This window comes from Opisthocomus hoazin, chromosome 10 (assembly GCF_030867145.1).
Source record: "Opisthocomus hoazin isolate bOpiHoa1 chromosome 10, bOpiHoa1.hap1, whole genome shotgun sequence".
Classification (NCBI taxonomy): Eukaryota; Metazoa; Chordata; class Aves; order Opisthocomiformes; family Opisthocomidae; genus Opisthocomus; species Opisthocomus hoazin.
In genome coordinates, this window is record NC_134423.1 from 14,263,840 (window position 1) to 14,287,867 (window position 24,028).

At 46.5% G+C, this 24,028-nt stretch overlaps 1 protein-coding gene across 3 annotated transcripts in view; it reads right to left on the minus strand.

Moving 5' to 3' along the window:
• The window catches only part of ZNF592 (zinc finger protein 592), a 43,698-nt gene that overhangs the window by 11,369 nt on the left and 8,301 nt on the right, over positions 1–24,028 (minus strand). For all 3 annotated transcript variants that reach the window (XM_075431435.1, XM_075431437.1, XM_075431438.1), the window contains exons 4-6: positions 7,412–7,590; positions 1,323–1,499; positions 360–519 (exon numbers count right to left, since the gene is read on the minus strand). In XM_075431435.1, the coding sequence (XP_075287550.1) occupies positions 360–519; positions 1,323–1,499; positions 7,412–7,590 (516 nt within the window). The remainder of the gene's footprint in view (positions 1–359; positions 520–1,322; positions 1,500–7,411; positions 7,591–24,028) is intronic.

A 24,028-nucleotide genomic window follows, 5' to 3' on the forward strand; every position in this document is an offset into this window, starting at 1 on the left:
CCAGAGAACACTTCTGTCTGTCTGTCTAAAGATAAAGCTCCCACCCCGGTTCAATCACTTCTTTGGGTTTAATATAGAACAATTAAAAATCAAAAATATTTACCCTTAGAAAACAAGCTTTTGTCATGAGGTTAAATTACATATAGATGAGAGTAACTGCCTGCATTATTACCAACTAACACAAAATGCTCCGCTGATGTTTGCAGATAATACTGTGAATCATTATAGTGTATTTATCCACTAATGAATTCCTGAAGCACCTTCCACTCCTTCAACCAATTTCATCACACAGTTGATGCAAACTCTCCGTGAACTCGAAAAACAGGACCTTGTGTCAGTAAGTGGTGGGAGTTACCTACCTTAACGTGCTGCATTAACTGCTGTTTCTGCACATATACCAGCTGACACTGTGGGCACTTAAACACTTCCACTAACAACTTGTTGGTGTTCTGCTGGAAGTGCTCTTGGAGCAGCTTCTTCCTGTTAAAGACTATCTCGCAAGAGCATTTGTAGATCACCCTGGAACAATTGAAAAAAGTAAACTCAGTCCCTCTTTGTTAGTTATCTTAAGAAGACAGTGGAAAAAGTTAACTTCAGAAAGGGATGGGCTTCTGAGGAGGGCTGTGCTCTCAATGCGTTGTCAACACACCCCACGTGGACAACTGAACCATTAACTCAACTGGGAAGAACAACAAAATGCCTCAGGCACACACCACAGCTTTCTAAACATAAGTTTACTGTTATGCAGATGCATTACTACCTACGGGGGGGGGGGGGGGTGGGGGGGGGTGGGGGGGGGGTGGTAAGTGCAGACAGATGGGAGCAAACTCAAAGTATACTAGCTAGCTACACATTACTTTCAATCCCACCTTTCCATAGTTCCTCCCTTAAAGCACAGATTTTCAGCACTAGCTCAAGGCTTGGAGGGGAAAGGTACAGAATGGAAAAAACAGGAGGTTTCTCTCTAGCGATTTTTGGGGGCAATGCTGCGTGGTGAAACTCTCCTTTTCGAGTCCTAGATGCCCTAGAGCCATCTACCAAGAGGTGCCACTGTGGGTCCTGCCAGACAAAGAGGTGACAATTAAGCTTCTTTTATGGATGTTCAGCTCTTCCCTGCCCAAACTCCTCTCCTCTTGCCCAGGAGACCACATTAGTACCAAGGAGAGCATGCTGTGGCTAGGAACAGACCCCCCCTGGCAGTGAAGGTGGCAGATGTTCTCCTATGAGTACAGAAACCAAAAACAGAAAAAAAATGGGAGGAAAAAGGGGAATCCTGGAGCTACCCAGCAAAGGAGAAGAAAAGATAAACCCAAAATACTTACCGAGTAGTCTTGCGAGTCTCTGCTGGGTGCTGGCTGGTCATGTGAGCTGTGGTGCTGTCAGCCGACTTGAAGGCCATCGGGCAAAAAGAACATTTGTGGAAGACTTCGCAGTGTTTCTTGTGGATGTGCACTTTCAGCATGGCGAGGGTCAGGAAGACAGCTCCACAATGGATGCACCTGGGGGACACACAAAGAAATCTGAGCTGAGTTACAGCCACAGTGTTGCTTCCAACATACATGCAAAGCGGCACGGATGGAGCAAGCACCAGGCTACAGCAGGTCCTCGTTTAAGTCTCTTCAAGAGCAACATGGAAGAGCCAAGGAGGAATACGATACAGGAACTCACAAGCTGGGCAGATCTCACAACTAGATGTTAGTGACAAGCAAACAAGATCTATAACAGAAGCCTTCAGAGACTAAAACAACCCAGAAAGAATACAGAAATCTGTGGTTCAGCAAAATGCCAGCCCTGTATCTGTGAAAGCAAATTCCAGCACAGGTACAAGTGAAGAACTAAAGTACAAGTATCTGATGAGATCTCCGGGTAGCAATAAGCAGCATAAATACCAGTTAGTCCTCAGTACAAAATAAAAAGAATATTCAGCTAGGAAATCTTCAGTAACCCTGTACAATTGCTTCTTATATGCCACTAAGCACTATAAAATAATGACAGCAATAACAAAGACACTGACAACAGCAACAGAAACACCCAAGGAACTGATTCAGCTCATTAAAATCAGTAAGACACAGGTGGTGCCTGGAAAGTGCCTGTCCAGGAACTGGGTGGACGCTCCGGGAGGAGAAAGAGGATGAACCACAGGTTGCTTGGCAGCTGAAAACCTAGACCCAGGGCCAGGAGGAGAGCAAGGGTCTCCCCACCGGTCCCAGCCCGCCTCTCCTCGCAGCGCGCTCCTGCGACAGGCCTTGCCTGATACTCCCCCCAAGATGGCAACAACCGGCAGCCTGACTATATTTAACTTTAACACTCCTCCTGAAAACCCACCCGCCTGCTGTGCTCCGAGAGAAGCCACACACCAACACTACAAGGGCATATGAGGATGCAGACACCGGCCCTCTCCTACCTCGGCCACACCAGCTGCGGAGTTGGTTTACCACCCCCACAGGAGCACCTACGCTGACCCAGGAGCAGAACAGCATCTCCTAAGAAGATTCAGCCAAAATGACTAACAGTGGATGTCCGCTTAAGCCAGCACTGCATGTACAGACCATTAGAGTGGAGGAGCTCGTCTGGGCAATCTGGGGGGACAGCACTTGCACTAGTAGGATGCGAGAGACACGCTAGGGATAACCTTCTCTGTTGAGCCTGGAGTTAAGCTGCCTTATAAATATTTTTCTGCTTCATTCTGAGGTCTGCCGTTTGCCCGTGGTGTGATTAGGCCTTGTCCATTCAGCAGTGCCGCAGCATGGACGCTGCCGTTGCAGATGGACGCCAGCTATCGAGCAGCTAGAAGAGCTCCAAGCCCGTATCAAACACAAACAAGCTGCTAGATTATCCTTCCTCTGAAGGAGCCTCCCGACAGCATTTAGGAAACAAGCCCGCACTTTGAAGTTACACTTCAAAAGACCATTAGGCAGAAGCCAGCCCGAAGGAGCCAAACCCTCTCTCCCCAGAATATACACAGAAACTCTGTTCTCTTAAATTTAGAGAGGGAAGTGGTGACAACTGCTGGTGTCATCTCTGGGGAAGCATGAAAACATTCTGCTCGGGTAGCTCTGCCTTCAAGCCTGACCCTCATTCACATGAGACAGGGAGAGAGACTTTCCAGTATAGTAACACCAGGAACCGTGTTATTATGGAAGAATAAATTCCCCAAGTATAAATGGAAAACCAAATGCTATTCCTGACATTAAGGTCTGGCTGGTACATCCAGGAATCTCTGACGAGCTTCTTCCACAAACAGTCCCTGAACTAACAGGAGACTTTTACGCTTGGGTTTTGGTAAGTACTTCATTTAGAATTAGGGATGAAATAAGTACTAACTCGGGGTCAAACGATCACAAGTTAATTTAATTTACAATAAATAGATGTTTAAACAACAGCCGCTTTGTAATCAAGAATCCCAGTGCCAGAAGGATGAAGTTTGATAAAATAAACTAATTAGCAGAACAAAGTGGATGGAGGATGTCAGAGGCTTGCCATGTAATTTCTGCAAATTGCAAATTCTGCTATCATCTCCCCAGCACAGGGGAATAATTTGCAAGAGAAGACTCTCTGATAGCCTCAGAGCAAGGAGGGGTGGCGTACAAGTCTTGGAAAGCATCCTGGGAGAGAAGATAAATCTACAAGATGTCGTCTTAACCTTCTGAACATTTCCTATGCCGTCACCTTCGAGCCCCTCAACTCTCCAGATGGCACCAAGCAGGGTGTCCCAAATCAGTGGGGACAGCTGGAAGGTGCTTGGAAAAGGCGGGGAGGTGACACTTGGAGCCAAGTGGAAAAGAGCATTTAGGACAGGCTTGTTGATTTTACTTTTTAACTGCAGAAGACCTTTCTCCTTTTCAGTGTAATCATCAGCCATGACTAAAACCCAAATAAAACCATCTTACTCCAAACTTAACTGAATGCATGGGGTATTAGCAGAAAAGGAGACAGAATAAGGACTGATCACAAAAACGAAACCAAACTTATGCACCAGAATTTCAAGAAAAACAGGGATATAGTGAGAAGCAGCAAAAGTTGAGCTGATCCTTGGAAGGATTTAAAAGACCTCCTCGGCTTTTCAGCTCTGCAAGTAACAAAACTGAAAGAAAAGAAGTAAAGTCGCTATGTGACTACAGGGCAGATGCCACGGATTATCCCGATATGGTTCTGCAACTACAATTTATTCCTTCTGTTTTCAACAACGCCAGTGACATCAACCCCGCAGCACAGAGAGGCAGGATAACAAGGATGGCACAGCCAGAAGTTCACCTGTTTGGTGGACTCAGTTTTCACAGATGAGCTTGAGCAGATGTGAATTAGAGGAGAAGTTAAAGAAATCTAGCTTCTAGAAAAGCTGGGTAAAGCTAAAAAATCTGTAAGTGTAATTCTTGAGCTCTTTCTTGATTTAGATCTTCATTAATGTCCCTGGCACAGAAAGCAGATATTTGCTAGTGACATCTGCAGACGGATGGAAGCTCTCATTGCTGACAAGGATTAAGGTGTTGTAAAGATATTACTGGAATACATCTGGAATGAATAATGTTTTTAAAAAACGCCAGGTCATACACTTAAGAGTCAGGACCAAGCTCTGCCATACACTGCGAGCCCATCAGCTGGAAATAGAGAAGAAAGGACTTGCACTGGATCACTGCTAAAAGACTGAGCTTCCTACATAATGCAGCTCAGGCCAGCGTAACCCTGTGACACATTATTGATCAAGGCATCGATGGGGATGGAGATGCTGCACAAGCAGCTCAGCGCGATGAAGTTGTGCCTGCATTTGGGATTCTCAGGTGCCACCGAAGTCCAAAGAACTGCACCATACCCATGGTTAATTTTCTGACATCTATTCCATTCCCATTTTTCCACCTCAGGGAAAACATTTTTTTCCCAGCTTTCCTCCTTCTCTCAGATTAGCTCATTTTCAAACAGCCAGAGCATCACAGCCATTTAATTTGCAATGGAATTAATTCTTTGTTGTGGGATGTGCCCCTCAAATCAGACCCCACATAAAAAAACCTTATCTGTATATAATTAAATTCAGAATTGGTTTGTTATTTGTCTCTTGGCTTCACGGTTGAAGGAAAAAGCCCTTGAAAACCTACGTGTGATTTCAGAACAAACCACACAGCAGAGGCTTCCTGAAGTTGCAGACATCTTCAAAGAACAGCTCTAAGAGCAGAAATTGCCCTATTCATTTTAAATTTCTAAGTATTTAGTGGCAATCAAGAGAAAAAACTTTAAGGAATCTTAAAAGGTCACCTAGTCTCATGTCCCAAGCAAATCATCTGGGTCTTAAGAGCTGTGCTGCAGCTGAGGTGATCTAAACATGCCAAGGAGGAAAGGCTTGTAGGGAAAAGTACTATCTTTCATTAAAGCGATCAATTTGGTTGGCGAAAAGACAACGCATGCACATACACAGCACCACATCCAGAACCTTGGGAGCCTTCCTCCATCTCTCTCAGTTCATGATAAGTGTTTGAAGAGCTGTAGGAGCATAGAAGAAAACAAGCTATGCCTTCTCGTGAAGGCACACATAGAATCATAGAATCATAGAAAGTTTTGGGTTGGAACGGACCCCTAGAGGTCATCTAGTCCAACCCCCCCGCAGCGAGCAGGGACACCGCTAACTAGATCAGGTTGCTCAGAGCCCTGTCCAACCGGGTCTTGAATGTTTCCAGGGATGGGGCCTCCACTACCTCTCTGGGCAACCCGTTCCAGTGTTTCACCACCCTCATTGTAAAGAATTTCTTCCTTATATCCAGCCTAAACCTACCCTGTTTTAGTTTAAAACCATTACCCCTCGTCCTGTCACTGCTGTCTCTACTAAAAAGATTGTCCCCATCTTTCCTATAGGATCCCTTTAAGTACTGAAATGCTGCAATCAGGTCTCCCCGCAGCCTTCTCTTCTCCAGGCTGAACAAGCCCAACTCTCTCAGCCTGTCCTCATAGGAGAGGTGCTCCAGCCCTCGGATCATTTTTGTAGCCCTCCTTTGGAACCCGCTCCAACAGTTCCATGTCCTTCTTGTGCTGAGGGCTCCAGAGCTGAACGCAGTACTCCAGGTGAGGTCTCACCAGAGCAGAGTAGAGGGGCAGAATCACCTCTCTCGACCTGCCGGCCACGCTTCTCTTGATGCAGCCCAGGACACGGTTGGCCCTCTGGGCTGCCAGCGCACATTGCCGGCTCATGTCCAGCCTTTCGTCTATCAGTACCCCCAAGTCCCTCTCAGCAGGGCTGCTCTCGATCCTTTCATCCCCCAGCCTGTATTGATACCGGGCATTACCCCGACCCAGGTGTAGGACCTTGCACTTGGCCGTGTTGAACCTCATGAGGTTCACACAGGCCCACCTCTCCAGCTTGTCCAGGTCCCTCTGGATGGCATCCCGTCCTTCTGGTGTCTCGACCGTACCACTCAGCTTGGTGTCATCTGCAAACTTGCTGAGGGTACACTCGATGTCGCTGTCCATGTCATTGATAAATATATTGAACAGCACCGGTCCCAGTATGGACCCCTGAGGGACTCCACTCGTCACTGGTCTCCATCCGGACATTGAGCCGTTGACCACTACCCTTTGGCTGCGACCATCCAACCAATTCCTTATCCACCGAACGGTCCACCCATCAAATCCATGGCTCTCCAATTTAGAGAGAAGGATGTTGTGGGGGACCGTGTCAAAGGCTTTACAAAAATACAGATAGATGACGTCCATTGGTTTTCCCTTGTCCACTCTTGTTGTTACACCATCATAGAAAGCCACTAGGTTGGTGAGGCAGGACTTGCCCTTGGTGAAGCCATGCTGGCTCTCTCGAATCACCTCCCTGGCCTCCATGTGCCTTAGCATATCTTCTAGGAGGATCTGTTCCATGATCTTCCCAGGCACAGAGGTGAGGCTGACAGGTCGGTAGTTCCCAGGGTCTTCCTTTCTACCCTTTTTGAAAAGGGGCACAATGTTTCCCTTTTTCCAGTCACTGGGAACTTCCCCTGACTGCCGTGACTTTTCAAATATCATGGAGAGTGGCTTGGCAACTACATCAGCCAGTTCCCTCAGGACTCTGACATCCCTCAGTCCATTATAACTGACATAAATATAAGTTCAAACCTTGAAGAGATTTAGAGGATTAAGATCTCCAATCTTTTTGCTGTAAATATCAATCCTGAGATGCCCGTCTGCACCTTGAATTCAACACAAGTGTTTTTCAGCTTAAAGCTGTCTCAAAATCATTTCTGCTCTCAGAAACCTCCTCTTAAATCCCCTTTAGTAATTTCCCAATTCAAATGTGTTTTGTCATGCAGAAAACCATGCCAGGCCTGGGCTACGTCCTCTTTCGCTTCTGCTGTAAGGAAGACACATTTCCAGAGATCTAAATCCCAGTTTCCCGCTCCCTCTCACCATCTCGCCACAGACCCTCTGGAGCTGCACAAACCTGAATCCGACTTTGCGGGAGTAATGCAGGCAGTTCTCCTTGACGTGAGTTTGGAAATAGGCAGAGCGGCAGACGGCTCCGCACTCCGGGCAGCAGTACGGGGACTTGTGAGCGTGGATCCTCTGGTGAGCGCAGTAACTGCACTGATTGGGCAGCATCATCTGGCACACTTGACACGTCTGACGAGAGAAAGGTTATGTTAGTAAGTTAGTTATTCTCTGTTGCCTTTTTTCCCCCATAATTCACCCTAGAAAACTTTCAGGTTTAGAGGAAGCTCCAGAACACTCCTCTAGTATTAGCACTAACTCTGCGAAGCCCTTCGGCTAACCTCCTTATCATCTTTTTCCACAACAACCCTAACAGCTTCCACAACTAGCCATTCCCAGTGACAGTATCCATTCTTAAACCATGTCCTCTGTTGTGGTTTTTCCCCTAGGAAAGGAAAACAAAACATTTCATCTCTTAGCTCAGAAGATGTTCTGCTTGGTCACTGCTTTCATTTCCGCATTAAGGCACTTGAGAGGGAAAGCACATTTCTCAACAAGCCCCCACCCTGCACCAAAATCACCCCAAAAAAGCAGGAAAACTCCATTATACCCCGACTTGAAACCCTTACTGTTGAACGGAGTGCAGTCCTGACATGCAGCACCCTTCCTCACCAAAACCACAGCTGTGTTTCTTGAAAAATTTCTTTGGACTAAATGAAATCTGAACTTTCAAAGACCACAAACCATGCGTGCTATGATACCCTTATAAAAACTTCTCGATAACTAGAAATGCTGCAAAGACTCTTTCTCTCCCTGTTTCGGCACCCTTTATGAAATCCATTTTTTTCCCCCTACCCTTAGAAGGGCCACACTTAGTAGCAGTACAGTTTTGCAGACGCAGCATCATTTAGAATCATAGAATCATAAAGGTTGGAAAAGACCTCTAAGATCACCAAGTCCAACCGTCAACCCAACACCACCGTGCCTGCTAAACCATGTCCCGAAGTGCCACATCTATACATTTTTTGAAAACCTCCAGGGATTTACTTGACATGTAAAGCTTTTTACATGGACATATCGTCCCAGTTCCAACAGCAGCAAAACCTCTGCTCCCTTTCACAGGTGCCTCAACTCTTCTGTATTCCTTCAAAGCCCAGGAGCAGGTACTCGGCCTTTGTAGGATGCACATTACTTAATGCCTAAGCAGGAGTAGAGACGGAGTAGATACCAGCCCTCCAGCCTTGACCCCTCTAGGAGCTCAAACTCTCCTCTGTCATTAATAAACCCATGCAAAACTACTCGTCTGCTCCTAACTCTAGCTTAAGAATGAACTACAGCAAGCAGCTAAATATGGATTGCCGATTCAGGTAATTAACTACATCATTTTGCCCACTTCATTTAAAGAAGGTTACGGGGCTCATTAGATCAGAGATGGTGAGAAGTTGTACCAGAGGGTATGTCAACCTGGTCAAACAAAGCTTTTAACATAGCACGTGCCCACACAGACGGACCAAACCAAGCCCTGCAGACTGCACTGCTGGCAACCAGGATAGAAACTCAGGACAGAAGCCCCTAAATCTGACACAAAAAAAAAAAATTAAGGGCCAATTCCATTTTCTGTATCACTGCTATTTCATGCAGCACCTCTGTGAGGCTCCACTGTATAACATCCAGGAAACTGTCAGAAACACTGCAGGTAATAGAAATGATCATTTATAATAAAATGCAAAGCTATGACAAACCTAGAAAGGTTCACGGGTGGAGAGGGGAATAAGAAATTAGGCTCTTGAAGGAGGAAACTGCAGAAATTGCCAAACACATCAAAAACCTTGGACACGTGATCTGAGACATGTTGCAACTTAAATTTAGAGGAGAAAAGGTTTCCCCAGGAAAGAGAGAAATGAGTGGAAGAAACCATATTGTAGGACCCCCACGCACGTACCCATATGCAATTCAAATAAGCTCAAGAGTATTTCAGGCCTTCCCCAAATGCTGGAGAAGTCCCCTAATTTCAGCAAACTACTGAGCCATGGTCTGAGCCATGAAATATAATTGGGAATGGGAAAATGGGAAAGAGAAGTGCCCTTGGGACCTCTCTGCAGGAAGCTGAGCGGGACCTTAAATTCTCCAAAGCTCTCTCCAATGTCCACATAAGAGCTACAAGAAGAAATTAATGTTCAGGACAGTTTTGTTGTGTTTTATGACATTTTTTTCTAACCGTGTTTCAATTTGCAATGGGAAGTTTAACTTCTTGGCATTGTTAAATCAGGACTCCTCTCTCTTCAATTCTGCCTAGTATCTAAGGCAGACTCGGCACAACCACAAGTTGAAAGCACCTTTGCCCTTGTAGCTTAGCAAGCAACATTTTCTCTCCAGATCCTGCCTTGTCAAAGCCAATTTAGTTTCGATTTTAAGTGTGCAAAAAGACGGTTTGGGGCTCACCGCTTCCTCCCCAACACGCCACACTCACTGCCCCCAAAGGCACCCTGGCAATCAGCACACATTAAAAACCCGAATTTTCACTGCTGTGTGTGCTTGTGCTGGATCTAACACCTGCCAAAATCACCTGATATCTCATGGGCTCCATCCTGGACACTGCTGCCTGGGGACATGCAGGCTACAGCAGAGAAGCAGCAAGCTCCCATCAGCTCCCTCATTAAGTGAAAGGCTCAGCGGGGACCAAAAATATGCTAATGTAGGGCAGAAAAGTTTGGGGGACAGCTAGCAAGAGGCATCAAAACTAGTGGTTATCTTCTTCAGGCTCTGCAAGAGCAGGAAGCCTGCCAGAGAGTGTGTACACTTTTATGGGAATAAAAAGCAAGACTCGGCGAGGATAAGGCTAAATGAATACATTGCATCTGCAGACGCCGGGAAAGAAGCTGGAAGCATTCCCACGCCGACACCACGGTTTGCAGGCGGGGCACAAAAAAACCAGCCCAAGCCTCTGAGTTCAGATCGTTTCGTGGAAGAGACAAGTTAGGGAGTAAACACACAAAACAAAGCACGATGAGTCACAAGGACAAATTAGTAAGGATAAGGAAAACTGACATCTTTAACCACCATTGCTTCTGTACTTGGGAAAAGTCAACACAGCTTCTCCCTTCCTGCTACACGAACTCACCCGAGCTCTCCAGAGGAGCCAACAACCACGTGCGTAAGGAAGATGTGACCTGCAGATGGGTCACTCTACCCAGATTTCCATAATGGTTTTCCAACACCCTTCAATACAGGATTTTAAGGAAACTAAACTGCCATGGCATAAGAGAGGTTTTTGCATTGATAAATTAGTAGAAGAAAGGAATAAACAGTCAGTTCTTTGATGAAGGAAGGTCCCCGGGAAGTTCTGCTGGGATTTGAGCTCTTCAAAATAGTTTCAAAGTATCTGGGAAAGGGAAACGAGCAGCGAAATGGCAAAGATTGATGATCATAACTCCGTAACTCAGCATGTTACAGATACGGGCTGACCACGAAGAACTGCAAAAAAACCATACAGGACTGAGGGACCAGGTAATAAAATGGCAGGTTATATTTTTCCATTGAACCAACCAAGGAATACAGTAGGGCTGAAAAAGGTTCAGTGGAGGGAAAATATTATAACTGGCATCTTTACGCTCATGGTCTTCTTTTTCTTAACACCTGCAGAAGATGCTAGGCCAGAAACCCTGCCCAGGGGCATCGCAGGAGGGTCCGTTCACCCATTTTACGCCAGGAGCTGCTGCCTTTGTCAAGAGTAAATGGGCAGCCGCATCTGGGCTCCCCCACCGAAGGCTTCGTCTTGGAGACAGAGTGGCTTTTTCTTTTGCAACTCTTCTGCTTTGTATGAGAAACTGTAACTTGGTTCCAGATGTCACATTTTTATCTCTCTCCTAGTTTTCCATGACTCTTCAAAGAAGTCTGGCAGCAATTTGAGACATTCATTAGTCAGTTCTTTCTAAAGCATGTTACCAGGATATGATTTTGAGTTGTGTAATGTCTGTGTGTTTCATATACTCCCATAACCTACACTTTAATCAAGAGTTATTTATTACAAGTTTTCTTTAATTCCGGTTTGCCCGCCACATTTCATTTGGGCTTTTCTTCCAGAAGTCACATTCACACACGCACAAGAATGCTCAGAAGCTCAGACATTTCAGAATACTTGATTTTATTCCCATTTTTACTTATTAGCTTCTTCAGAAGGGAAAAAATAAGAAATACGCACTGAAGTAGAGTGAAGGTTGAAAAAACATACCATTGCAGAAAAGTTTGTCTATTAAACCCAACCCTTTGGCCACAGAGGTGTTTGCAAATTAGGAAATTTACAGTTAATGCAGAGCCTTGCTCTGGAAAGTGCCTGCGTAGAGGCAGCACCATTAACCTTTCTGTTTCATTGAAACAATTGGCTGCCTGACTCTGTGTCAAATTTGATCCATTCATGAGCGTGTTTCCTTGGGCCGGCAGTGCAAAGCACCCCGGCGCAGAGAGTCAGAGCAAGCTCCCATCCCCTCAGACGCAGGCGTCAGGGCAAAATTCCTGCGGCAAATTTTCTCGCTCAGGTAAAGCTGTGAGCAGCGAGGGCAGAATCCCCCTTACCACACCCCTGAAAGACAAACTGCGGGCACAAAACTCCGCACTTCCCCTTACTCCCAATGCCCAAGGGGAAATGGAACCAGCTTCATCACAAGCAAAGAAACTTTACATCGGTTTTAAAGTCTCTTTACTGTTACAGAGTTAAGAGACCTTGGTGAAGCTCATGCCTGTTTAAGAGATGCCCACAAACTACAAGGATCCTCCTTGACGTGATCGTCACGTAGCTTCAGCTGAAAACATGGGGCTGCACCGACTCTATGGCACGGGATCAGGGCTATGAAAGAGGAAAAGATTCATACAGCTAACGATCTCCAAATTAAAAAAAAAAAATTACTAAGGACTCAGAGTGAAACAGTTATAGAGGAACAAAAGTTATATTTTCAGAATTCAAATCTCTTAAAGAGCGCTTGTCCTTTACATATTTAAACCAAAAATCCCCCACCAGCAGTCCCCCAAAGCCCCAGTTCTTCCCAAATCCAGCCTTTTGCGAGCTCTAATTTTTCTAATTTAGGCAGAGCTGCAGGGGCAGCTGATACTTCTGCAGCCAAGGGAAAGCAGGCAGGCAGAGATTAGCAGGATGCTTCTGCTATTAAAAAAAAACGGTGGCAAATTACTACTTAAAGTTAACCTTTAACTTCACATTAGCTTTCACTTAGTGCCTCACTCGGATAAATGCCAGCAGCCTGCATCCCTCAGCATGGATGCTCCAGTGTGTAACGGTGTGATGTGCTGGCTCCAGAAGCACAGCTGGTCTCACCATCTTCGTCTCTGCAATTCCACACTCTCCTTCCTCACCTCCCACCGGTACGACTGTTTGCTGGGCCATGCTACAGTCAAGATCCAGGTGCTTGGAGGATTATTTTTGACTTGGTTTATTTCAGCAGTCTAGGTTACAATGCTGCTACACAAAATTTTACCAGTGTGAGGAGAAGTGGCAAGCACAGAATTTTGTTTGCTGTCACTGTGATACTAAACTACACTACTCCCCAGGCTTTCCTTAAATGAACAGGCATCCTTGCATTAGCATGTTCAATTTATAGATTAAAAAAACCCTACAACAGAAACTCAAGATTATAAATTTGAAGAAGAAAAACCTAGAACCCAACTGCTACCCTAAAATCAGTGCGTTCAAGTTTCAGTGACAGAACACGTGTCAAGTCCAGTCCTAACGCAGACGCTTTATCCTAAGGAACTCCTATACACTCTTACATTGTCATAGCCAAGGACAGCGAAGATATTTTTATTTCCTTGATTATAGTTGCTGATTTTAAGATGTCAGCCTAAGGATCCAGTGCCACTGAGGGAGTCTGCTTGGCCTTCAGTCTACAGACATGACCACAAGACGCCCTTCAATTCAAAACTTCTCCCATCCATCCTCTCTTCTGCTACCTCCAACTTACTCCCCCTCTCCGCCTCACAATTATCAATCCTCAGCCTCATCATTGCATCCCACCTCCTCCTGTTGACCTTCTTCACTCTCATTTATATTCCTGCACCTCACTGACTGCCCAACACTCCCAAACCTAGTGTCCTCCTCAGACCGTCACCAAGGCCAACTCCTACACCCCCTTCCCACCTGAATCATCCCAAGCAACCAGGGTGCTTAAGCCTTAATAAAATAAGGCATTCAACTAAAACCTTACTCCCTGGAAGTAAAGGTTGTTCAATAACCACAAAATACACTTTTGTGGATGTGGAAAAATCCCTGGTTAAAGCATCAGTGTAGACCTAGAAACTTGTAAGTTTTAGGAAACAAAGTGGAATTGCAATGGAAAAAACCACTAGTATCACAGATCTTAGACAATGTTGCATCAAATAAGCTTAATTCTGAATTTTCTTAGTCTGTAGCTCTTTTCTCTTTATGATCTCAGCTGTAATTTCAAGAATTTCAGTTTTCACATCTTTTCTTCTGACCCACTGTACTGGGTTTACGTGGCAAGGTTTTGGTAGTGGGGGGCTGCAGGGGTGGCTTCTGTGAGAAGATACCAGAAGCTACTGACAAGTCTGACAGAACCAGCTCCAGCGGGCTCCAAGATGGACCTGTAGCTGGCCAAAGCTGAGCCCCTCAGCACCAGTAGTGCCTCTCTGGTGACATATTTAAGAAAGGGTAAAAAATGCTGGGCAGCAGCTGGGAGAGGAGTGAGAAGATGCAAAAGGAACAGCCCTACAAACACCAAGGTCAGTGAAAAAGGAGAGGGAGAAGGTGCTTCAGGCACCGGAGCAGACGTTCACCTGCAGCGCATGGAGAAGACCATGGTGATACAGACTGTCTCCCTGCAGCCCACAGAAGTTAACAGTGGAGCAGATGTCCATGCTGCAGCCTGTGGAGGACCCCATGCCGGAGCAGGAATATGTGCCCTGAAGGAAGCTGCAGCCCATGGAGAAGCCACATTGGAACAGGCCCCTGGCAGAGCCTGTTTTCCATGGAGAGGAGCCCACACTGGAGCAGGTCTTCTGGCAGGACTTGGGTCTGCATGGGGGACCGATGCTGGAGCAGTGTATTGCTGAAGGACTGCACCCCGCGGAAGGGACCCACCCTGTTTGTGAAGAATTGCAGCCCGTGGGGAGGACTCACGCTGGAGAAGTTGGTGGAAAACTGTCTCCCGTGGAAGGGACCCCATGCTGGAGCAGGGGAAGAGTGTGAGAAGGAAGGAGCAGCAGAGACAACGCGTGATGAACTGACCACAACCCCCATCTCCTATCCCCCTGTGCTGCTCAGGGGGAGCAGCTGGTGAAATCGGGAGTGAAGTTGAGCCCGGGAAGAAGGGAGGGGTGCAGGAAGATGATTTTAGTTTGCTTCTGTATCTCACTACCCTGCTGTGCTACAATTAATTTGCAATAAATTAATTTCCCCAAATCCATTCTGTTTCACCCTTGATGGTAAGTGATCTCCCTGTCCTTATCTCAACCCACAAGCTTTTTCCTCATATCTTCTCCCCTACTGAGAAAGGGGAACAACAGAGTGGCTGGGTGGGCACCTGACAGCCAGTGAAGATCAACCCATCACACCCAAAAACGAACCGCTCTGCCTCTTGCATTGCAACTTGAAATCTGAACTCCCTGTTGCTAAAATGATCACTGGCTGGATTACACCCAGTTTTCACATCCCCACTTTCAAGTCACCAGTATAACCCCTAAGGCTACATGGCATATGTCCCCTCTCCTTTCTTATGATGGCAACGTTAAAGCCCTCCGCTCTTCTCTCCACTCTGCAGGGCTGATTTCTGCCCTTCGGTCACTGGTGATGCCCATCTCGCAGCCTCCCAACTCTGCTTCTTTCTCCTCACCTTGCAATTCTTTGTGCCTTGCATCCCATCAAAGACAGTACCACAGCTGTTCAAATGCCTATTTTGCTATGATCTTCACCAATCACTTTGATTTTTCACTGATTCCATTCTCACTTGACCAATCATTAATTTGCTAATCCCAACCAAAAGATCTCAGCTCCTCCTCCAGACGGAAGACATACAGGACACTCCTCCACTCACCCCTTCCAACAGCCTCTCACAGGCCGCATCATCACGAGTGGCTTCTCCCTGCCTGGGATCTCATGACTGATTTATGCCAATCTAATGAGTGCCTGCCCCTCAAGGGGCAGTCACAGAATGGCTGAGGTTGGAAAGAACCTCCAGAGGTCATCTGGCCCAATGCCTCTGCTCAAGCAGGGCCACCTACAGCTGCTTGCCCAGGAATGTGACCAGATGGCTCTTGAACATCTCCAAGGATGGAGACTCCACAGCCTCCTTGGACAACCTGTGCCAGCACTCAGTCAACCATACAGTGAAAAAGTGTTTCCTGATGTTCAGAGAGAACTTCCTGTGTTTCAGTTTGCGCCCGCCCCCATTGCCTCTGGTCCTGGCACTGGGCACCACTGGAAAGAGCCTGGCTGCATCTTCTTTACTCTCCCTATCAGGTATTGATACACATTGATAAGATCTCCCTGAGACTTCTCTTCTGCAGGATGAACAGTCCCAGCTTTCTCAGTCTTTTGTCATATGTGAGGTGGTCCAGCTCTTTTTTGGCCCCTTGCTGGACTCTCTCCAGTATGTCCATGTCTCTCTCGTACTGTGGAGCCCAGCAATGGACACAGCTCTCCAGCTGTGGCCTCACCAGTGCCGAGTAGAGGTGAAGAATCACCTCCCTTGACCTGCTGGCAATGCTCCTCCTAATGCAGCCGGGACATCATTGGTCTTCTTGCAGCAAGGGCATATTAGTGGCTCATGGTCAGCGTGGTGGCCACCAGCACCACCAGGGCCTTTTCTTCAAACCTGTTTTCCAGCAGGGTGGCCCCCAGCATACATCGGTGCATGGGTCGTTCCTCCCTGTGGGAAGGACTTTGCACTTCTCCTTGTTAAACCTTTTGAGGTTCCTCTTGAGCCATTTCTCCAGACTCCCACAGTCACTCTGGCTGTCAGCACGACCCTCTGTCTTATCAGCTACTCCTCCCAGTTTTGTGTCATCTGCAAACTCACTGAGGGTATACTCTGCCCCATCATCCTGATCATTAATGAGGACACTGAATGGGGCTGCACCCAATATGACCGCTGGGGTACACCACTAGTTACTGGCTTCCACTAGACTTTGCACCACTAATCAACACCCTCTGGGCCTGACCGTTCAGCCAGTTTTCAATCCGCCTTATCATTTGCTTATCCGTCCCATACTTCATCAGCTTCTCTATAAGGATCCTATGGAAGACAGCACCATAAACCTTACTGAAGTCAAGGTAGACAATATCCACTGCTCTCTCATCATCTACCAAAGCAATCCTTTCATCATAGGAGGTTATTGGCTTGGCCAAGCATGACCTCCCCTTAGTGATCTGTCCTCATCACCTTCACATTCTTCAAGTGCCTGGAAATGGTTCCCAGGATTAGCTGCTTCAGCACCTCCCCAGGGAACAACGTAACGCCGAGCAGCCTGTACTTCCCTGGATACGCCTTCTTGCCCTTTTTCAAAGACAGGAGTGACATTTGCTTTTCTCCAGTCCTCAGGTCCCTCTCCTAATCCCGTAATCATTCCAAGATTTTTCAAGAGTGGCCTCACTGCCATCTCCCTCTGCATTCAGGGGTGCATCTCATCAGGACCCATGGACTTGTGTATGTCCAGTAGGTATTCCACAGAATCACAGAATCACAGAATAGTAGGGGTTGGAAGGGACCTCTGTGGGTCATCTAGTCCAACCCCCCTGCCGAAGCAGGGTCACCTACAGCAGGCCGCACAGGACCCCGTCCAGGCGGGTCTTCAAGACCCGCCTGGACGGGGTCCTGTGCGGATAGGACCTGACCTGTCCTGTTCCAGACCTGACCTTCTTCCACCTAGGACACATCTTCTTGCTCCAGACCTTCCTACTAGTCTCCAAGTCCTTAGATTCCTGAAGGCCACTCTTTCTAGTAAAGACTGAGGTGAAGAAGGTGTTCAATACCTCTGCCTCTTCCATGTCCTATGTCACCAGGTCCCTGCCCCATTCAGCAATGAGACGACATTTTCTTTAGTCTTTCTTTTGCTACTCATCTAGTTAAAAAAAGTCCTTCTTTTTTTAACATCCTCCACCAGATTAAATTCCAGGTAGTCTTTGCCCTTCCTACATCATCCCTGCATACTCGCATAGTGCCTCCACATACCTCCCAGGTTATTCGTCCCTGTTTCCATCTTCTGTACACTCCCTTTTTAAGCTGGAGCTTTGCCAAGAGCTCCTTGTTCATCCATGCAGCCATTGTGGCATTTCTGCATGACTTACTGTTTGTTGGGATGGACCACTCTTTAGCCCCAAGGAGGTGGCCCTTTAAGATCAACCTCCATTCTTGGACTTCTCTTCCCTCCAGGGCGCTATCCCATGAAACTGCTTCAAGCAGATCCCTAAAGAGGCCAAAGTCTATTTAAGTCCAGTGCTGTGATCTTGATTTTTGTCCTCAGCACCCTGAGCTCTGCCGTCTCATGGTCACTGTGGCCAAGGCTGCCTTTGACCTTCACATCCCCACTGAGCCCTTCCTTAGTGGTGAGTGCAAGGTCCAGCAGAGCACCTCTCGTTGTTGGCTTTGCTGTCACTTGGGTCAGGAAATTGTCATCAATGCTCTCCAGGAACCTCCCGGATTGCTTATGCGCTGCTCTGTTGTCGCACCAGCACTTACCAGGGTGGCTGAAGTTCCCCATGAAGACCAGGGTCTGTGAACGTGAGGTCGCTTCCAGCTGTCTGTAGGCAGCCTCATCTACTCGTTCTTCCTGGTCAGGGGGCCTGTAGCAGGCAGCCACTACAATGTCACCCACACTGGTCTGCTCTTTAATCTCAACTCATAAGCTCTCAGTTGGCTGCTCACCCATCCCCAGGCAGATCTCCAGGCACTCCAGACGCTGCTGCCTCACAAAAAGGGCAAAGCCCCTTCCCTGTCATCCTGGCCTGTCCTTCCTGAAGAGCCTGTGTTCCTCCATCACAACACTCCAGTCATGCGAGCCATCCCACCACCTCTCTGTGACGCCAAGATCAGAGCCCTGCGACTGCACACAGATCTCCAGTTCCTCAGGTTAACCTCTCATGCTGCATGCATTAGCATCAGACATTTCAGAGTGCCACCTCCTCCTCACACCCTTCCCCTCATGGGCAGGGCTAAGCACACCATCACCTGGGCTCTCATGCTCCTGCCCGTCACCCCCAGAGCTCTGCGGTCACTTTTGATACTGTTCAGGTTGCCCTTGGCAGCATCGTTGGTGCCCACACGGAAGAACAGGGGAGCAGGAGCCCTCCTCACGGTGCCGAAGACACCAGCTTCCAGCCTTCATTTCCATTCTACCGGAGACAGACTCTGCCTTTGTCTCCAGCTGTCCCCTCCCCCTTGCTCCCAGCCATGTCTTGGCCCCCAGTTTGCACCCATACTCATCCTCCTCTTCCCCCAAGCTGGTCTCAGTCCCCCAGGGCTGCAAGGACCACCAGGGCCAGGTGAGCAAGCCCAGACGGGGAAGGAGAAAAGGGTGGGATTGTCACCTTGTGGGGCCATGGATCACACACGGATATAAGCAGACCATGGAGCCACACCCTAGCTTTTCTTCCTCTCCAGCCTCTGCTCCTCATCACCCAGTGCTCTGTTTTGGCCTCAGGGTACAGGCTCTGGCTCCTGCCCTGCCACTCATCTCTTTGTCTGCGCTCCCTGCCTGGAGCTCCATTCCCTCAACACGCTTTCATCGTAACATCCTCCACCCCTTTGCTTCCAGAAAATCCAGAGGGAAAATTTCCATACAAAACAAAATCCGTCCTCGCTAGTACCTAAGGACTGCATTAATCACCCTTGGTTTGGGAAAGGGAGAAAGCAGTGTTTTATGGGGCCAAGGGAATTTTTGTTTATTTCCAATCCTCTTGTTTTCTAAATTAAAACATGAACACGCAGGAGGGGGGAAAAAAGGAAGAGAAAAATAGCAATGACATGGCTGCTGTCTTTCTTCCTTGCTACTTTGCTGCTGGGAAATTACCAGTGCAGCATGTGGTCCTACTAGCTTCTGGCAAGTTTCAGCCAATAAATTATAAAGCATTGATTTAAGAGGGGGAAGGAAGAAGAAAAAGAAAAAGCAGCAATAAAATTGCTTTTAAATAACTCCAGTGTAGGTGGTGCGCACACAGGCTACGTCACAACTCATTGAAAAATTCTTATTGGACAAATAAAGGGTGACAGAAGAAGAAAAAAAGAGGGGGGAGAAAAAAAGCACGAAGGTGCAAGAAAATTCAGAGGTCCATAGTTTATGTTTTGTACTTTATTCCAAGTTCCTAGCTAGCTCGGTGGATTTTGGGTGGTCAAGTCAAAAAAGACCAAAAAAAAAAAAGTATGAAACATCTCAGGTTACCAGTAAATGGACAATTACACCCAAGAGGGTCAGGAAGTACTTTGAATTCTTGCACATTATTGTATACTGGTCTGTCCTTGCCAAAAAAACAAACAAGCTCTGTCTGAAAAACAATTTGTGTCTTTCCTCCATTAATTCTGCTGCAAACCTCTTGGAGAATTGACTCCTCTGATGATCAGGGACTGTCCCCTCATATTCCATGTAAACCTATTTCAGTCTGTTCTTGCATCATTGTTGCCCCTAACTTTAAAAAGCTCTTTTCTACAAACATCACACCAGATACAGTGTGTCCTCTGTATCCACTTTCACTCCTTAAGGAAAAGCACATCTGAAATGAAGGCACCTGGAGCTCCATGGGTTTTGTTCATCTCCTGTAGCTTGATCCCAGCCCTGAAAAGGCTACAAAACCCTGTCTGATCTACCCAGGGTGATCCCCACAAGTACAGGAAGCACGTCTTTTTTGCAGATTCAGCTTCTGGTGGAAAAAAACGTGCCACAACCCTCACCTTAATACTGTGCCTACTACAGTACTGAAGGACACTCATCCTAATTTACCAAGTCTTCGCCCAGCTAAACTCATAAAGGTTTTCTCATTTCCCCTCGAGATCATCTTTGCATTTCCCTGGTCACTCTTTCCTCACTTGTTCCAGTTTACCCCAATAAACAAAACAATACACTTCTCCAGCTAGGTTATTTCTAGCAGTGACAGGGAATGTCAACGCAGCCCTGACAGGTACTGCAGGTTAACATAAATCCCCTGCACTACGGTCATCCTGGTTTTTCAGAGCCTTCTCTAACAGGCAAGTCCTGCTTTTCAGTTGCTTCATCCCATTCCTACTCAGTCTTCGTGACCATCTAGATCCTCCTGTGAAATATTCCAAATTTTCCAAGACTTCTTACTCTGTTGGTTCAGTGTAGCTTATCTACACATTCGTCCTCCAAGGTCCTTACTACAAACATTAACTGCAGATGTATCCTAAAGCCGTCCCTTGGGAAGTCTTACAAGCAACCTGTCCCCAGCTGCCGTAACCTCCCTTCTACCTGATTCTGCGCCAACCTCATAATTCAACTTCTTCAGTACAGCTGTTCCTCACGTGGCACTCTACCAACCATTCCACTGAACATCAAGATTAGGATCTGCCTATTTCTCTACTGCAAAAATAAATTATAGAAGATGTATATCAGATTAATTTGGCATAAACTGCACTTATTTATTCATACCCTTTCCCCCCCCCCCCCCAAAAATCTTGCTCTAGAACATAACACTGCTTTAATCAGACCAAACAGACTTGAAGTTACATAAAACATCTGCTACCACCTTTTGAACATCTGGACAAGCATAATGCCTACATGTAGCACAGCTTCTAGTTTGAGCAAAATCCAACCTACCAGACATTCAAATTCACATACTGCTTTCTTCTTGCAGTTCTGTGCTTGAAAACTAGTAAAGAGATCCCATCAAGTGACTCGGTTTGCAAGCTTGCAAAGATTGCAAAATTGGCCTCACTAGTCTCCAAAAAAGTAACTGCGATCCCTTATGATGATCCACTCAAAACACACATCCAGTAAATCCATTTTTTATATTTCTGAAGTGGATTAGCTCACAGTTTGCAAAGCCTGTATCCTCGCTGTAAGCCACAGAGATCCCACCACGGTGTTTGGCTGAGTTGAACTGCCTTCATCCTATGCATATTCTACATAAAAATAAGCCAGGTAGGATTTCCCTGCTGTATTTTGAACAGCTGCAATCATGTAGCTGCCACAAGTCTACAATGTAATATTAAGGTCAAGCTCTCAATCATTTTTCTAAAGGTCTTTCCACTCCACCTTCTCAATCACAGCATTACCCCCCTTCTCTTCCTCTCACTTGCTCCAAATCTCCTCCTCTCCCTGCTGTCCAGACCACATCCATATCTCCTTTCCTTCCTCCAGAGCAACTGTGACCCAGCCATGTCATTCTCATTTTCGCCACACCTAGGAAGCTCATTTACCCACTATCAGTCTTATTAATATGGACTTTACCCAAGGCCATTCAGAAACATAAGACTGAGTATCTCCCAAGTCACCAGTTGGAATGAACCAACAGAAAACCCCCAAATTGCCTTATTTTCATTTTAAACAGATATAGGAAACGTGAGTATGTCACAGCAATTCACAAAGTCATAGTAAGAATTTCCAATTAAAATGAGAAGTCTTTAGTAGCAACACAGGATAAGTTTTCTTGTGGAGCAGAGCCAGCTTAGGCTGCTCCCACTCTCCAATCCAATCATTCCTGCCTCTTACCATGGCTTGCTTGTTCTTCAGCTATACACTGCAACTTCTGGGTAACTGGAAATATCATACTGAAAAATAAGTCTTTTCCCTGCTACTTCATTTCTTCATCAAGCCTATCGGATCAACCCTTCCTCCTGTGCAAGGTGACAAGCCCATTCCATACCAGGCATAAAAAGTTTTTGAGTTGCAAGCGCTAGAACTCAGCTCTTCAAAGTCTGCTCGGTCTCTCAAGTTATGGCCACGTTAGATGTGCATGTCATGGTTAATAATCCAGATCTGGTGTCATTTAACAGAAGAGCTGCTAAGAATATCGACCAAAAATCCACCTAGGTTACTTTCCACAGATCTCCCTCTTCTAGTACAAATCCACGTGCTCCCGATAAATCACTTTCTTTGTCTTCAGCCAGAGATGCTCTTTCTCTTCTACATCCATCTATCATTCCCAAGAAACCTCTTTTTTCGGGACAATCTGGTACCAGGCATCTGAACAGTCATGGATGATAAGCTTTAGGCTGTAATATAGTGGGGACCTGCCCTGCTATTTTTTGAAGCTCTTTAAAAGGCGTAAGTCAAGCCAAAGCCTTACTTAAAAAATACGTAGGACACGCCGTACTTTCTCAGGGAGGCATGGCAAAGAGTTCATGTCTGAACCCCATACAGTTGCTTCTAAACCAACGTCTCAATACAGTGAGAAAAATGTCAGGGATGAAGGAAGGAACACACACCAGTTTTTGCTCAAATGCGCAACATTACAATGCATACTAGATAATTAGTCTCTCGAGATTTGGAGATGCGGTTCATGTCTGAGCTTGCCCACAACTGTTAATACCACCTCTGCACCCTGGCAGATTGTCCTGCGACAGCAGCACGCTCCAGATCAAACACAGGTACACGACTACCACCTTTGTGCCCTTTTTTTAAATTACAAGTACCAGTATATAAATCAACGGCTTCTGTCACATGGAGGTAGTGGTTTTGATCCACTACTGGGGGCACTAAAAGATTTATTAAGTTGAATACAGGTGTTACATCACCTTCCTCAGCAAAGCAATTTCTGCCACTGCCCAAAAAACAAGTGACCTGGTATAACTCTGGAGATGGAAACCAGAGTGAGAGCAAGAACAGAAGAGGACAGGAATATTTTTCCAACTGCTTCTACCACCCACGAAAGCATTTGTAAAACCATTTGCTTGATCATCTCCAGCTCCTACCAACATTCCTCTTTTTTCTGACTGAAATAAAAATAGCAACCCAAGAAATTAGCTTCATTAATGCAGAGTCAGGGATATCCTCAGCATCTTCTCAGAATGGGTTTGACCAGTTCATGTCTTCCTATTAGGGGAGCTTATAACGCTTCCTCCAACAGCCTTACCTACGTCCTTCTCACACCATGTTTAATACCAGACTCTTTCATTAACACCCCTGATACACAAAACCTTCAGCTTTACATGCCTCGTTACTGATGGAAGCTACGCAGCATGGTACCCAAGCGAGGCATTTAATGTCAAGGCAACCTGCGTCTTTTCCCTCGGACCGCCCAGAGAAGCTGCACGTGGTACCCACCTACTGCAGTGACCCCTACGAGACCACCAAATTTCACCCATCCTTTACCTCTCAGCCCCATGACACCAAATACCCTGGGTGCTGCTAGAAAGCAGCGGGACGGTTTCCACTAGCTACTGCTAAATCTAGAGGCACACATTTATGAGCACATGGGCACAAATTCTTATTTCCTTTAGTCATTTCATAGTTTCACTGAAACAGATGTTCTAGGAACAGCATGGAGCACCACCAGGCAGTGTGGAGGACAGCAGATACCGAGGAAAAGGACTCCCAGTAGCAGGAGGATGAATGCACGCGTCCCGTTGAGTATACGCATGGGAAGATCAAACAGGGAGGAGATGGTTTTACAAGCTCTAATGTCGCCTCTTTTTTCCAGTTTTTCAACACTTCTATT